We start from the raw sequence: 16,282 nt of genomic DNA on the forward strand, positions 1-16,282 counted from the left end.
TAGACCCGCCGCCGCAGCTTTGCCGTTCAATACAGCGGCGGGGCACAGGAGCTGATAGTTCTCTTCCCCGCCGCCGATGTTCTTCTCAGCAGTGGAGAAGGAGTCTCCCTCCCCCTGTGCTGCTGCCCCCGCCGCCGCCAATAAGAAGAGGGACAGGGGGAGGAGGGGAGTGGCTGTGGCCACTGCGCCACCAATGAAGAAAACTGACCTGTAATACAAATACAGGAGGCGGGTGCCGGAATCAAATAGCCGGCACCTGACCTTTGTGACAGGGAGCTGCGATCAGCTGCAGTTGAGTTAACCCTTCAGGTGCGGTACCTGAGGGGTTAACTACCGCTGATCGCAGCTCCCGGTCACAAAGGTCGGGCGCCGGCTATTTGATTCCGGCACCCGCCTCCTGTATTTGTATAAGAAACATTGGTGGCACAGTGCATCCTGAACGGATTACTCTCCATTCAGAATGCATGGGGATATGCCTGATCAGTTATTTTCTGGTATAGAGCCCCTAGGACGAAACTCTATGCTGGAAAAGAAAAACGCTAGTGTGGAAGTACCCTAAAATATTAAGTTTAAATCCCCCCTTTCCCAATTTTACATATAAAATATATAAACAATAAATAAATAAACATATTACATAGCGCTGTCCAAACTATTAAATTATTAAAAAATATCTCCTATGCGGTGAGCATTCGCCATTTTTTAGTCACCTTGTCACCCCAAAAAATAGGATAGGACTGTTCTATTATGGGCCGAATGTTTCATAAAATGCGAAATGCACGCGGCTTTTTTTTGTGTTTTTTTTTTATTTATTTTTTGCGCGGTATTGAGTATCGCAATACTTTTTTATGGAGACAGAAGCGAATCAAAATTTTGCTATCAAAACAATCCTACGCTGATCTGATCGGCGTAGCGTTGTCACGATACCAAAATTTTGATTCGGTTTCGATTTGGCGACTAAAAATTTGATTTGGCTCCTACATTTTTCAGTTCAGGAGCCAATGGCTACTAGGTATTTTTTTTAGTCTGGAGCACTGAATTTGGGGGTGCATATTATCCAGTTCCACCTTGTGAAAGTGAAAAATTTGGGCCTAAAGTAAATTTTTCTGGAAAAAAATTAAATTTTTAATTTTCACTGCTAATTCCATGAATCCCCTTTGAGGACAAAGTTCTCACTACTCATCTTGAAATATTCCTTGAGAGGTGTAGTTTCCAGAATGGGGTAACTTTTTGGGGGTTTCCACTCTAGGGGTACCTCAGGGTGTTTTAATATGCGACATAGCTCCCAAAAGCCAATCCTGCAAAATCTATCCTCCAAAAGCCCTATGAGCACATATGGAGTGTTGGCGTATTCAGGGGGAAATGGGGAACAAAATATGGGGTGCATTTTATCCTATTTACCCTTGTGAAAGTGAAAAATGTGTGTGTGAAGCAACTTTTTCTGGAAAAATTTTAATTTTTTATTTTCACAGCCAAGCGTTTTCTAATTCTGTGAAAAGCCTGATGGGTCAAAATGCTCACTACACACCTTTAAATATTCCTTGAGGAGTGTAGTTTCCAGAATGGGGTCACTTTTTGGGGGTTTCCACTGCAGGGTGTCTTCATATGCGACATAGCTCCCAATTACCATTCCAGCTAAATCCGCTCTCCAAAAGCCATATGGTACTCCTTCCACTCTGAAGCATGCTGTGCGCCCATACATCAGTTTTTGAGTACACATGGGGTGTTTCTGTAAACTCCAGATTCAGGGTAATAGATTTTGGGTTTTGTTTGGCTGTTAACTCTTGATGTGTTGCAGAAAAAATAGATTAAAGTTTAAAATCTGCTTAAAAAATTGGGGTTTGGAAATGTTCTTAAAAATTTTAAGATTTGCTTCTAAACTTCTAAACTAAGCCTTCTAACGTAATTTTCAAAATGATCCAAACATGAAGTAGACATACGGGGAATGTAACGTAATAACTAGATTTGGAGTTATTACTATCTATTATAAAAGTAGAGAAATAGAAATTTGGAAATTTGCAAATTTTCCTTAATTTTTTGTAATTTTTTTTTTTTTATAAATAAAAAAAAATTTTGAATCAATTTTATCACTGTCATAAAGTAAAATATGTGACGAGAGAACAGTCTCAGAATGGCCTGGATAAGTAAAAGCGTTTTAAAGTTATTACCACATAAAGTGATACGTCAGATTTGCAAAAATCGGCCTGGGATTTAAGGTGAAAAGTGGCTCGGTAGTGAAGGGGGTTAAAGACTATCTTTCACCAAAAAATGCAATGCAATCTGCAAGCAGCATGTTATAGAGCAGGAGAAGCTGAGCAGATTGATGTATAGTTTTGTGGGAAAAGATTCAGGAAAATCTGTAATTTATACACTTATATCTCTGCTGTTTCTATTTTCTGTGAACTGCATCGGTACAGGGAGGAGGAGGAGTTATCAGTGATTGATGGCATTGTGTGTAATAAGTGTGCATAGAGAGATAGCTGTCAGTCACTGATAACACCTCCCATCTGTACTGATAGCACTATTACAAGTTTTACTGACTCTTTTCCAACAAAATATATATCAATCTGCTCAGCTTTGGTGCTCATGGTGCTTTCAGATTGCATTGCATTTTTGGTGAAAGGTGAGGTGAACGCATTGCACCCGCACTGAATCCGGACCCATTCATTTCTATGGGGCTGTGCACATGAGCGGTAATTTTCACGCTTCACTTGTGCGTTGCGTGAAAATCGCAGCAAGCTCTATTTTGTGCGTTTTTCCCGCAACGCAGGCCCCATAGAAGTGAATGGGACTGTGTGAAAATCGCAATTGCGGATGCGGTGCGATTTTCTCGCACGGTTGCTAGGAGACTATCGGGATGGAGACCCGATCATTATTATTTTCCCTTATAACATGGTTATAAGGGAAAATAATAGCATTCTTAATACAGAATGCATAGTACAATAGGGCTGGAGGGGTTAAAAAAAAAAAAAAAAAAATTATTTAACTCTCCTTAATCCACTTGATCGCGCAGCCCGGCTTCTCTTCTGTCTTCTTTCTTCAGAACCTGGGTAAAGGACCTGTGGTGATGTCACTTCGCTCATCACATGGTCTGTCACATGGTCCATCACCATGTTAAAAGATCATGTGATGGACCATGTGATGAGCGCAGTGACGTCACCACAGGTCCTTTACCCAGGTCCTGAAGAAAGAAGACAGAAGAGAAGCCGGGCTGCGCGATCAAGTGGATTAAGGTGAGTTAAATAAATTTTTATTAACCCCTCCAGCCCTTTTTGTACTATGCATTCTGTATTAAGAATGTATTATTTTCCCTTATAACATGGTTATAAGGGAAAATAATAGCAATCTACAGAACACCTAACCGAAACCCGAACTTCTGTGAAGAGGTTCGGGTCTGGATACCAAACATGCCGATTTTTCTCACTTGCGTGCAAAACGCATTACAATGTTTTGAACTCACGCGGAAAAAAAAGAGGCCGAAGAGTGAAAAGGAGCGGGTTGTTGGACCCTAACATTACTAATCCTTTTGTTGTTCTCAGGGATGATAAGCCACCCCCAGAGGTACCTGGCAGCGGTTTACTTTCCTGTTCCAAATTAGAACACATGCACGAACCCCATCCACCCACTGCTGATTGACAGCTTTCTCCCTATACTAATTATTGGTGGGGTCACAGCAGTCAGCATTTTTTTTTTTTTTTTAGAACTTAAAATGTTTGTGAAATAACTTCTAAAACTAATGTGTGAATTTATAATTTCAGATTCAATGAAAAACTGCAGCAGCTACTTCTGGATGAACCCCTAAATGCATCGCTTTGCCTGCCGTTATACCTACCCATTCCTTCTTTGTCAACTTCTTTAGAAAATTCCATTATTGTGCCAGCCCTGCAGAAGTCATCCACACACAGTGCTATGTATTCGCCAACCAAGCCAGACCTTACTGTGTGCTCCCCCTCACTAAGACCATCTGTGAAAGACAGAATAAAGGAGTTAAATATGAAGTTAAGAGGGAATCAACAGGAGGATATTGCTTTCAGCTTACACCTTAGCACCTTGCTCGATGTAGGCAAAATTGAGCAAGGGAGCAGTTCACCAAAGTAATTATACCCCATAAACATACAATTATGATCATACAGGATCTGATGTTTTTTAAATGTTAGCTGATATATTTTCTAAGTGTGTGTTTTTCGAAAGTTGCAATTTCTTTATTAGAACAACACAAAATGTAATAGTCGGTATGTCTCTGTATATTTTGGAATTTGAAATTCAAACTGTAAGCATGCCAAAATAATTAACCGGACCTTAAAATAATTATCAGCTTGTAAATATAATAGGGAATAGAAAATGCTTTCTGCATATGTAGTGTAACATGTGTTCCTAAATGCATTATATTTTATTACATTTTGTTTTGTATTAAATTATGTAAAATTAATGTGTCTGTACAATGATAGAGGATGCAGTCTATCAACATTAGCCCCACATTACCTATTATGGTCTTAGTTAATCAAAAACTGGGACAGGTCATAGCAGGAAAATAAAAAATCTTTATTTAAAAATCAGACACAAAATCGGACACAAAAGAAACACGCAGCACTGTTATATACTTCACCATTGGGGACAGGCAAGGGCAGTCCAAAGAACAAATCTACAACACAGAAGGGCAGCACTACGTTCTTGATTTTAGAAAAAAAAAAAAAAAAAAAGTATTTATTCACCTCAAACTGGGGCTGAAACTGCAAAATAGGGCTAAATAAAGACTTTTCTTTTTACTCAAGAAGGTAGTGCTGTTTTAGACTGGGACTTTTTTGTAAAAGATTCCATCGGGCTGTGCAATATTGTCATGTGTATGTGCTGCGTCTACATATAAGGAAAAAAAATATCTGTTGCAGGTTGTGGCACAAATTCTGGTAAGTGGTAATGGCAGAGAAGCCACTGCACTTCTGGGATCCATGGTCTGACTATACTGTTATGTCTGACCTGGCTAGGTGGATTTTCTGTTAGAACCAAATGAGCAGGTCTTATACAGCATGGTCAGGTGGTGCTGTGCAGGAGTAAGGTATATGCAGCAAAAGTGGGTAGTTGATGTTGGAGTGTGATGTAGCAGAGTGGATGACATAGCAGAACTGTTTTGCTGACGAGAGCAAGACTTTAGGCTCAGATACTCTTTAAGGCTAGGTCTACACGACGACATTTTGTTGCACTAATGTCGCGCGACAATTTTTATAATGGCAGTCTATGGTGTTGCACTGCAACATGCTGTGACTGCGACGCAACAGTCGCAGAAAATCCATCGAGATGGATTTTTCTGCGACTGTTGCGTCGCAGTCGCATCATGTCGCAGTGCGACACCATAGACTGCCATTATAAAAATTGGCGCGCGACATAGGGCGCAACATTTTGTTGCACCAATGTCGCGCGACTTATTGTCGTCGTGTAGACCTAGCCTAAAGAGAATCTCTTAACTGCAACTACACTATTCTGCCACAGATGTACGTTAGAGAAGTCTCTGGTTGTGAGTGGTAATCTCTGTACAAGCAATGGTAGATAGCTGAACTCACTAATATCCCTAGGTTGTGGTACGATTTGTATGTGAAAAATCCAGTGAGGAGAATACAGTGGAGATGCTTTGGTAAATTGAGTTTACCTTGAGCAAAACACATAGAGGACGTTGGAGGTCAAAACGAAATGTTCTCACCAGCTCTAAGTCTGCTGCAGGAAAAGAAGACCCAGCAACAGAGCACAGGATGTAATGTCACAGAAAGGGAGGAGTAGAACAGAGAGCAAAGGCAATGGAATTTACATAATACATTTCAGGAAACCTATAACAAGAGTGACCACAGGGTGGCTGTGATACATAACATGGTAAATGCTAAACAGCCATTTATCTAAATGGAAGAAATGCATGTTGGGACAGGATTTCACACTATATGCAAACATGAATGTCCGTATGATGTTTAATGAAAATACTGGAACCTGAAAGATAAAAGGCAATAAAATAAACACAGTAAACTAGAATGGGTGGACAGGAACAGTCCAATGTCTTGCGGGTGATGCCTGGTTTCAAGTTGACAATGAGGCTGCCTTTTGGAATGTCAGTTCCTTGTGAAAGGCACTCTGTTGTACGTTCCATATCACAAGCAACTCACTTAGGACAAGATCTTCTGCAGTCAGAGGTTTATGGCACACGTGACAACTGCAACACTCAGTGTTCTGTTTCTCAGCACGAAAACACTGTACAATGTGGATTAACCTTGCAATAGTCTGAACGAGCTTTGACCATCTGGAGAAGCGTTCAAAGCGATGACAGCCCAAGCCAGACCTTCTTTCAGCCTTAGTGACAAGGGTACTAACTTCAGGGCGAATCTCTGGATCTTCATGAGGGTCTTGGAGACTGAAGACGTCTTGAGTAGGAGTGCTCTCTGCTCTGGTTCAGCAAAAACTCCAGACCTGTTAACCAAGAAGAATTTGCAGAGACTCTACTAGATGCTGGTCTGGTGGCGCAATCTGCGGGATTGAGATGAAATGGAACATAGTGATACTTTCAGGTTTAGAGGACCTCTTAATCCTTCAATGTGGATGCAACATTATTCACCTGATGAAGGGAAATTTGTCCCCGAAACGCGTAGAGTTTGCAATAAATTTTTCTGCAGATACGACATACACACCTGGTTGGTTCCTTGCGCCGAGGGATGTTTCTTCTATCCATTTCACATTAATCCTCCGTGTGGGCCTAGGCACGCTCATCTGAGGACATCTTCATCTGTGGCTGCATACCTTCCTATCTATTGGGGATTGGTTATATCCCCGACACGTCTACATTAGTGTTGTGCCTACATTTGCACAACTGTTCAAGGTGAGCCTCCAATATTGGAGTTCATTTCTATTTTCCAAACGTTTTCACCCTATGGTACGCCCTGTGTTTTTTTGTGAATATCACGCCTATTCAATGTGGTTACTGACGTAGACTTAGAAGCATTTCAACTGGTTGTATATACACTGCTCAAAAAAAATAAAGGGAACACAAAAATAACACATCCTAGATCTGAGTTAATTAAATATTCTTCTGAAATACTTTGTTCTTTACATAGTTGAATGTGCTGACAACAAAATCACACAAAAATAAAAAAATGGAAATCAAATTTTTCAACCCATGGAGGTCTGGATTTGGAGTCACACTCAAAATTAAAGTGGAAAAACACACTACAGGCTGATCCAACTTTGATGTAATGTCCTTAAAACAAGTCAAAATGACAATGAGGTGGCGGACGGTCTCCTGAGGGATCTCCTCCCAGACCTGGACTAAAGTATCTGCCAACTCCTGGACAGTCTGTGGTGCAACGTGACGGTGGATAGAGCGAGACATGTCCCAGATGTGCTCAATTGGATTCAGGTCTGGGGAACGGGCGGGCCAGTCCATAGCATCAATGCCTTCGTCTTGCAGGAACTGCTGACACACTCCAGCCACATGAGGTCTAGCATTGTCTTTCATTAGGAGGAACCCAGGGCCAACCGCACCAGCATATGGTCTCACAAGGGGTCTGAGGATCTCATCTTGGTACCTAATGGCAGTCAGGCTACCTCTGGCGAGCACATGGAGGGCTGTGCGGCCCTCCAAAGAAATGCCACTCCACATCATTACTGGCCCAATGCCAAACCGGTCATGCTGGAGGATGTTGCAGGCAGCAGAACGTTCACGGCGTCTCCAGACTCTGTCACGTCTGTCACATGTGCTCAGTGGGAACCTGCTTTCATCTGAAGAGCACAGGGCGCCAGTGGCAAATTTGCCAATCTTGGTGTTCTCTGGCAAATGCCAAACGTCCTGCACGGTGTTGGGCTGTAAGCACAACCCCCACCTGTGGACGTCGGGCCCTCATATCACCCTCATGGAGTCTGTTTCTGACCGTTTGAGCAGACACATGCACATTTGTGGCCTGCTGGAGGTCATTTTGCAGGGCTCTGGCAGTGCTCCTTCTGTTCCTCCTTGCACAAAGGCGGAGGTAGCGGTCCTGCTGCTGGGTTGTTGCCCTCCTATGGCCTCCTCCACGTCTCCTGGTGTACTGGCCTGTCTCCTGGTAGCGCCTCCATGCTCTGGACACTACGCTGACAGACACAGCAAACCTTCTTGCCACAGCTCGCATTGATGTGCCATCCTGGATAAGCTGCGCTACCTGAGCCACTTGTGTGGGTTGTAGACTCCGTCTCATGCTACCACTAGAGTGAAAGCATAGGAACTGAGAATTGGTCTGTGGTCACCACCTGCAGAACCACTCCTTTATTGGGGGTGTCTTGCTAATTGCCTATAATTTCCACCTGTTGTCTATCCCATTTGCACAACAGCATGTGAAATTGATTGTCACTCAGTGTTGCTTCCTAAGTGGACAGTTTGATTTCACAGAAGTGTGATTGACTTGGAGTTACATTGTGTTGTTTAAGTGTTCCCTTTATTTTTTTGAGCAGTGTATAACCCAGAACAACCTTACTGTCTGTGTAAAATTAAATGTCATCCACATGAATATCTAGCTGACGCTGTATAAAGTCTGCAATCTCCACAGCTAGTACAGTTCCACAAAGTTCAAGCCTAGGAATGGTGTGTTCGGGTTTTGGAGCTAATTTAGCCTTCCCAAACAGAAATCCAACATGAGCTTCATTGCAATAGTCTATTACCTTTAAATAAGCAACAGCTGCGATAGATTCAGTAGACTCATCTGAGAATATGTGGATTTATTTTCTCTAAGTTGGTGTAAGGAATGTTTGAGTGTAGCACCATGGTATGTGACTCCTGTCTAATGCTTGCAAGAATTCCTTCCAAAGCTCACACTTTTGCTGTTTGTGAGAAGGCAGTGGAGAATCCCAGTCTGAAATATCTGAAATAGACTCTGAAAACTGTCTTAACAGGAATTTGCCTTGTACAGTCAAAGGTGCTACAAATCCCAGGGGATCATATAGGCTGTTCACCACTGAGAGAACTCCCCGTTTAGTAAATGATTTATCTGCACAGCTAACTTGAAACCCAAGGGAGTCATTTGATAAGTTCCACCTCAAACCCAGACTTCTCTGTACTGGTGGTGGATGGTCTATCCCTAGATTCAAGTCTCTGAATTCTGTGGCATGATCACTGGGCTTGAAGGCTTTCATTACAACAGCACAGTTGGAGGCGATTTTATGTAACCAAGATTTTGAAAGCATACATTGAGTTCTTTTGAGCAGATCTATGGCTTCCTCCGCTGTGGGCAAGGATTTGAATGCGTCGTCCACGTAGAAGTCTCTCTCAACAAAGTTTCGGGTGTCTTTCCCAATTTCTGACTCTCCATCAGAGGCAGCCCTACGTAGGCCATATGTAGCAACAGCAATTGAAGGACTGTGACCGAACACGTGCACCTTCATGTGCTATTCAACCATTTCCTTGCTGGTGTCATTGTCATTTTGGGTTCCGTGGGTGATATACTCCAAAGGAGGGAAGGTACCAGCATTCTTCATGCTCTTGCAAAGGTGGAGCCGGCTCTGCATGGTCTTTGTAAAATACTGTATCTTTTCCATGAAGGCCACAAAATGATTTTTCATTTCAGGTTTGTTTTGCACGTTGCAGAGAGATGAATCTGGATAGTGCCTGTTCCCGGTTGTCAGGAAGTCTGGCTCTTACAGCACGGAAAGGTAAAGATGCAACCTAGTGGTTAGATGCATCTTTGAAGAATCCATTGTCCATTATTTTAATAAACTCTTTTTTGTATACGGACAAGGCTAATCTGTTGTCCTCTGGTGTTGTACAAAACACTGATCTTCATAGGTTGTCATAAAGGGTAGGAATGATGTATGGTGCCTTAAGGAGGTTAGAAAGCTTTTCCTTTACCTCGGAATGATGAACACATGGCTTAAAGTGAGTTGTGCGACCATTTTTAAACACAGGTTTTGAAGGAGTTCACTTGAGATGGTTTGTGGTTCTTATTAATGCATACATTGCCCACAATTACCCAGCCTAATTTGAGTCTCTGTGCATATGGGGCGTTGTTAGGACTGTTGCATTGTTGCCGCACCTTGTGGACCCTTAGAATGTCTCTCCCAAGCAAGAGTAGGCCGTCAGCATTCATGTTCATAGGAGGAATCTCACTAGCTAGATGTTTCAAGTGGGAATGATGGTATGCAGCTTCTGGAGTAGGAATTTAATCTCTTTCAGCAGGTATATGGTAACATTCAATTAACGTTGGCATGGGTATATGAACATTCCCTTTAATGAAGGAGATAAGGTACCCAGTGGCTCTTCTGCCATAGGTCTCTACACGACCAGAACAAGTGTTCAGGCTGTATGGTGTTGCTTCTCCCGTTATGCCGAAGATCTCAAAGAATTTAGGTTTTGTCAGAGACCTATTGCTTTGTTCATCTATAATGGCATACATTCTGGTAGCCTTTTCAGATTGCCCTTCTGCGTAGACGTTGACCAAACACACTTTTGCACAGAACTTGGAACCAGTCTACTTGCCACATATTTCCATACTGGAAGAGGAGACAGTCGTCGTAGCTAGCTCTTGAGCCGGTGGCTCCCCGCCATGAAGTGCGACGGCATTGGTTGCGGCTTGAGATGGTGCGTTTTCTGGAGGCAAAGTAGGATGCATTGCTGTAACATGCTTATCACTGCTGCATTCTGCACACCTGATGATAGCTTTACAGTCTTTTGCCATATGATTTGAGTGTGTCTGTGTTCTTGCAAGGTCTTTTCCCTGAGCCCACAACATTCTTTTAAAAGATGAGGTCTTTTGTGGATAGGGCACATGTGATTAGGATCCCTTTCTTTAAGGACCGGGGTGTCCTTCCTAGTACTGGAGGTTGTAATAAGTGGGACGTTTGTTTTCCTAACGGATACTGTTCCCCTGAAGTGTCTACGTTTACTTGTTATGTTGTCATACCTTGAGCATGAGGATGAAGCAGGTAGAGTGGATTCTGTGAAGTCAAAGCTGGGATAATTCTTCTTCCGAGCTTGGTAACTGATGAATCTGGAGCCCTGGTCTGCCCATTTTTCTTGCATGCCGCGTGGTAATGTTTATTCGCTCCCTGCGCATCATGTATCTGGCAAAGTCTGACACGTCTGATCTCCCATTCCTTGTTGCTGGATTGCATTGTGGTGTCTCTGGGTCATGTAGGGGCTCTGGCACATAAGGCTTAGATTGATCAGGACAGAATGATGCGGCATAAGGATTAAGCTGTGGTTTAGTCTCTGAAGGATCAGTTGGCTATACGCTAGAAATGAACTTATCGGTGGATGAAGATATCTGGCGTTCTGTAGGTTCACCCAGTTGGTGATTTAGAAGTGGTGTTGGTACATGCGATTTAGCAGGAGGAGCAGGCGATGATTGCCTTAATACATATCTGGCAGTACGGTCGGCTGGGTCTTTCACTTCTTCTGGGATGAAACAGTCTAAGTCAGTACCTTGCCATAATGCTCGAAGACCTTCAGTTTAGCTAAAGTAGCTGCTTCATTCCTTTCTGTTTGGAGAATTTTTAGTTGGGCTACTGTCTCTGCCTCCAACTGCGCCATTTCCGCTTTCTTCTTTGCCATTTCTGCCTCCTTCTTTGCTTTCTTCTTTGCCATTTCTGCCTCCTTCTTTGCATACTTCTTTGCTATTTCTGCCTCCTTCTTTGCATACTTCTTTGCCATTTCTGCCTCCTTCTCTGCTATCTTAGCCTCCATTTCTGCTCTTTGTGATCTCAGCCTCCTTCTTAGCAAATGAACTTCTTACACTAGCTTCCTCTGATTCTAACCGGATCTCTATAAGCTTGCCATGTAACACTGACCTTCGGGAAGGAGACGTTTTGGAAGATGAAAGCGTATATTTGGTTGAAGTTGATCGTTGGCATCTCACTTCTTGCAAGTGTGCGATGCGGAGTCCTGCCTTATTCTTAGTGTCTTGTACTAAGGCATCCTTCTCTTGGAGGAGATTATTTCTCTCTCTCTCTCTCAACTCTCCTGAGCGACTCCGATTTTGATGATCCCTCAGAAAAGTGAGGTACTTTGTAGACAGTCGCTGATAGTGGACATAGGCATTAAACGATTCAACACTGTGGCCAACTTTGGTGCATCATTGTTACAGCACGAAAGAGCTGCTATATAGCGTTCAGTTCTTTGCCATAAATAATCCAAATTGTCACTGAACTTCTCTTTGGTTGCCTCAAAGTTCTCTCTAATCTTTTGTGTTGGTTTGATAACATGTTTAGATCGTACTGTTTGTTCTTCAGTGAAATTAGAGGTCAAAACGAAATGCTCTCACCAGCTCTGAGTCTTCTGCAGGAAAGGAACAGAGCACAGGATGTGAAGTCACAGAAAGGGAGGAGTAGAACAGAGAGCAAAGGCAATGGAATTTACATAATACATTTCAGGAAACCTATAACAAGAGTGACCACAGGGTGGCAGCATTACATAACATTGTAATGATATGATAACACAAACAGCCATTTATCTAAATGGAAGAACTAAATGCTGGGACAGCACATACACATCAAATGAAGGTTAAAGGGGTTGTCCGGGTTCAGAGCTGAACCTTGACATACCCATAATTTCACCCCGGCAGTCCCCCTGACTTGAGCATCGGAGCAGTTCATGCTCCGATGCTCTCCTTTGCCCTGCGCTGCAAGGGCTCTTTTGTTCACAATCACACACTGCTGGGTGGAAGCTTCCACCCGGCAGTGGGTTCGGTGACGCCACCGGCTCTGATGGGCAGGCTTTAGCGCTGCCCTAGCTGTTTTAGCTAGGGCAGCGCTAAAGCCCGCCCATCAGTGCTGGTGACGTCACCGGGCTTCCTGGCAGCCCCATTGAGAGTCCGGTACTTCACTGGATTTTCGAAAAATGCCTTTGCCCTGCGCAATTTAGAAGGCAAAGGAGAGCATCGGAGCATGAACTGCTCAGATACTCAAGTCAGGGGGGGCTGCCTGGGTGAAAATGGAGGTATGTCCGGGTTCAGCTCTGAACCCGGACAACCTCTTTAATAATATGATTTTATTAAATATAATAATAATAGTATATGCATATAGCGATATAATGTGCTTCTTCTGCAAATTAAGTATATACAAAGGATAAAGAACTTACAACACCAATTGCGTAAACGTCATCTGACAGCGACATATCAGCTGGGAAGCCGTCATGATCAAAAAAACACAATTTCCTGCGCAAGCTGTCCTCTCGTAGGTGAGCTCCTGACTTATTCCCTCTAGATCTACAGCTTTTTTACAGATTAAACAAAGAACTTCACTCCTTAGTCGAATGTAGCCAGGACATGCTCAGTATAAGGGCTCATGCACATGAACATGTGCTGCCCATTCCGTGCATTGGCGACCACATTTTGAGATGTAGCAAAGCTGTATATATATAATGGAAATAACGCTTTTGCAGAGTTGTTGATGCCCCGTTAGAAGCCAAAAGGCTGGTGTGCCTATGTTGTTTTTATTAATTTTAAGATATGTGTTGTCATGTTACACATGCATGGTTTGCCACGTTTTGAGCGGATCGGTCATGGATCTGCAAAAACTGATCCGTTACAATAATACAACCGCATGCATCCGTCATGAACGGATCCGTTTGTATTATCTGTAACATAGCCTATCTGAACTCCATTTAAAGTCAAAGGGAGACAAATCCATTTCTATTGTGCCAGATTGTGTCAGTTTCGTCAAGCGGACAGCAAAACGCTGCAGGCAGCGTTTTGGTGTCCGCCACCAGAGGGGAATGGAGACTGAATCGGAGGCAAACTGATGCATTCTGAGCGGATCCTTTTCCATTTAGAATGCATTAGGGCAAAACTGATCCGTTTTGGACCGCTTGTGAGAGCCCTAGATGGATCTCACAAACGGAAAGCGCGAGTGTGAAAGTAGCCATCATTGGCCCACAAGCAACTTAAGCAGAGAGGAATCATGACTTCAGATTGAAAAAAATGACAAATATTCTAAAAAACAAATATATAGCACTATTTGATATAGTGCTATATATTTGTTTTTTAGAATATTCATAATTTTTTTTCCATTTGAAGTCATGATTCCTCCCTGCTTAAGTTGCTTGACAAGCAACTTAAGCAAGGAGGAATCATAACTTCAGATGGAAAAAAATGACGAATATTCAAAAAAAACGAATATATAGCACTATATTCTATAGTGCTACAGTATATATTCGTTTTTGACCCACGCCTGTATTGATTGCGTAATATTACGCGATCATTACCTTGACGATTTTCGAGTTAAAAAGAATATAACGAATATTCGAATTTGCGAATATTCTACAAAATATTTGCGAAATATCACTAATTCGAATATTACCCCTGCTGCTCATCACTATTCATCACAGACCTCTTCAGAAATCCATCACTCTGTCATAGCAGACAAAGCACTCAACCAAGGTGTTTTCTCTGCACCTACTGCACTTTCTCAAGCGGCGGAAACTGGTACGGATAGAAAAGACTTTCTACCTTACTATGGCACTAACCAGCTACCTCCTAACAAACCCACTACTATACAGCTACAAACCAACACACCCTTGGGCTGTACGCCAGATGCAGTGTTGAACGCATTAGCACCATCCTATGTTCCCAAGTCACTCAACATCAGTGTACCAGCCACTGCAACTAACTCTGTCCCACCTGCAGCTGTATACCCAAAGTCTGAAAACACAGACATGTCACAGTTTGCTAAATACATGCTTCGCAGAGAACTCACTAGGATGGGCCTCACCACGTTTGATGACAAACCTGAAAATTTCAGAGGCTGGAAATTAACCTTTAAAGGCACAATCAGCTAGCTAGACATCACTGCTGCTGAAGAACTGGATCTACTCATCGGGTGGCTAGGTCCCCAGTCTTCCGAACATATCAAGAGACTCAAAACAGTTATCACTTCCAATCCTGCTGCAGGTCTCGACGTGGACAGTTTTGAACGTTTTTCCAAGTGGTCTTCTGTATGAGCGACTGCACATCTTATTCACATTGCTCATCACTTTGCAAGCAGCATTGACACTAATCAAGAGTGTTGTAAGTGGCACATCTGTAAAGGGCCCCCACAATTGCAGAGGTTACTCAAGCGGAAAGGCTCATCATCCAATGTGTTCAACATTCACAATATGTCAAAGGGACTCAACCTATTTAAAGATAGTCCTCTATAGCAGTTAAATCCAATAATCGATCAGAACAAACTACTTCGAGTTGATGGTCACATAGCAAGGTCTAAAGTGATGAGTGAAGAGCAAAATCCCCTCATCATTCTAGGACGTCTCCACATTACTGCTCTGCTAGTCAGACATTACCATGAGCAAGTGCAACACCAAGGCCGTCACTTCACAGAGGGAGCAGTAAGGTCTGCAGGTTTCTGGATAGTCGGGATGAAAAGCTGTATATCTTCCATACTTTAAAAATGCGTCAAGTGCCAAAAACTAAGAGGAAAACATCTAAAATCAACAGATGGCAGAGCTTCCAACAGACAGATTAAGCACTGAACCACCCTTTACCAATGTCGGCATAGACATTTTCGGCCCCTGGACCGTTGTTACACGTAAGACTCGTTGCGGAGTTGTTAACAATAAGCGTTGGGCCGCGCTATTCACTTGTTTGAGCATTTGCGCAGTGCATATCGAAGTTATAGAATCAGTGGACTCTTCTTGCTTCATTAAGGCCTTCAGAAGATTTGTTTCCATACGTGGACCAGTAAAGTTACTTAGATCCGACTGCGAGACAAATTTTACAGGAGCAGAGAAGATAGAGAACTTCTTCAATGCCAACAAGTGTAAATGGGAATTCAACCCGTCACATTCTTCACATATGGGAGGCTCTTGGAAAAGCATGATTGGGATTTTGAGAAAAATCCTGGACTCTATGCTGCTGGACCACAAATCTTCCCAGCTCACACATGAAGTCTTGGTCACCTTCTTTGCAGAGGTGTCCGCCATAATCAATGCAAGACCACTTGTTCCTGTTTTCTCAGACCCAGAGTCTCCAGTATTGCTAACTCCAGCCACCCTTCTAACACAAAAGATTGGAATAGCCACTATTCCTCATCAGGACTTTGTCCAAATGTTTACAAACACCAATGGAAACGGGTCCAACATCTTGCTAATGAGTTTTGGAGCCTTTGGAAGATGGAGTACCTTTGCAACCTTCAGAGTCGTAGAAAATGGCAAGTCAGCAAACCCGACCTACAAGCCGGGGACATAGTCCTCCTGAAAGAAAGGGATGCTCATCGTAACAATTGGCCTATGGGTCTTATTACAAAGACTATTCCAAGTAACGACAGCAAGGTGCGGAAAGCAGAAGTTAAGGTAATGAAA

General features: G+C 42.8%; 1 protein-coding gene across 3 annotated transcripts in view; it reads left to right on the forward strand.

Moving 5' to 3' along the window:
- LOC121008983 (minichromosome maintenance complex component 3 associated protein) overlaps nucleotides 1-4,426 on the forward strand; it is a 71,765-nt gene extending 67,339 nt beyond the window's left edge. For all 3 annotated transcript variants that reach the window (XM_040441840.1, XM_040441841.1, XM_040441842.1), the window contains exon 28: nucleotides 3,756-4,426. In XM_040441840.1, the coding sequence (XP_040297774.1) occupies nucleotides 3,756-4,095 (340 nt within the window). In that variant the 3' untranslated portion in view covers nucleotides 4,096-4,426. The remainder of the gene's footprint in view (nucleotides 1-3,755) is intronic.
- The last annotated feature ends 11,856 nt before the right edge of the window (nucleotides 4,427-16,282 follow it).

This window comes from Bufo bufo, chromosome 7, assembly GCF_905171765.1.
Source record: "Bufo bufo chromosome 7, aBufBuf1.1, whole genome shotgun sequence".
Taxonomy (NCBI): domain Eukaryota; kingdom Metazoa; phylum Chordata; class Amphibia; order Anura; family Bufonidae; genus Bufo; species Bufo bufo.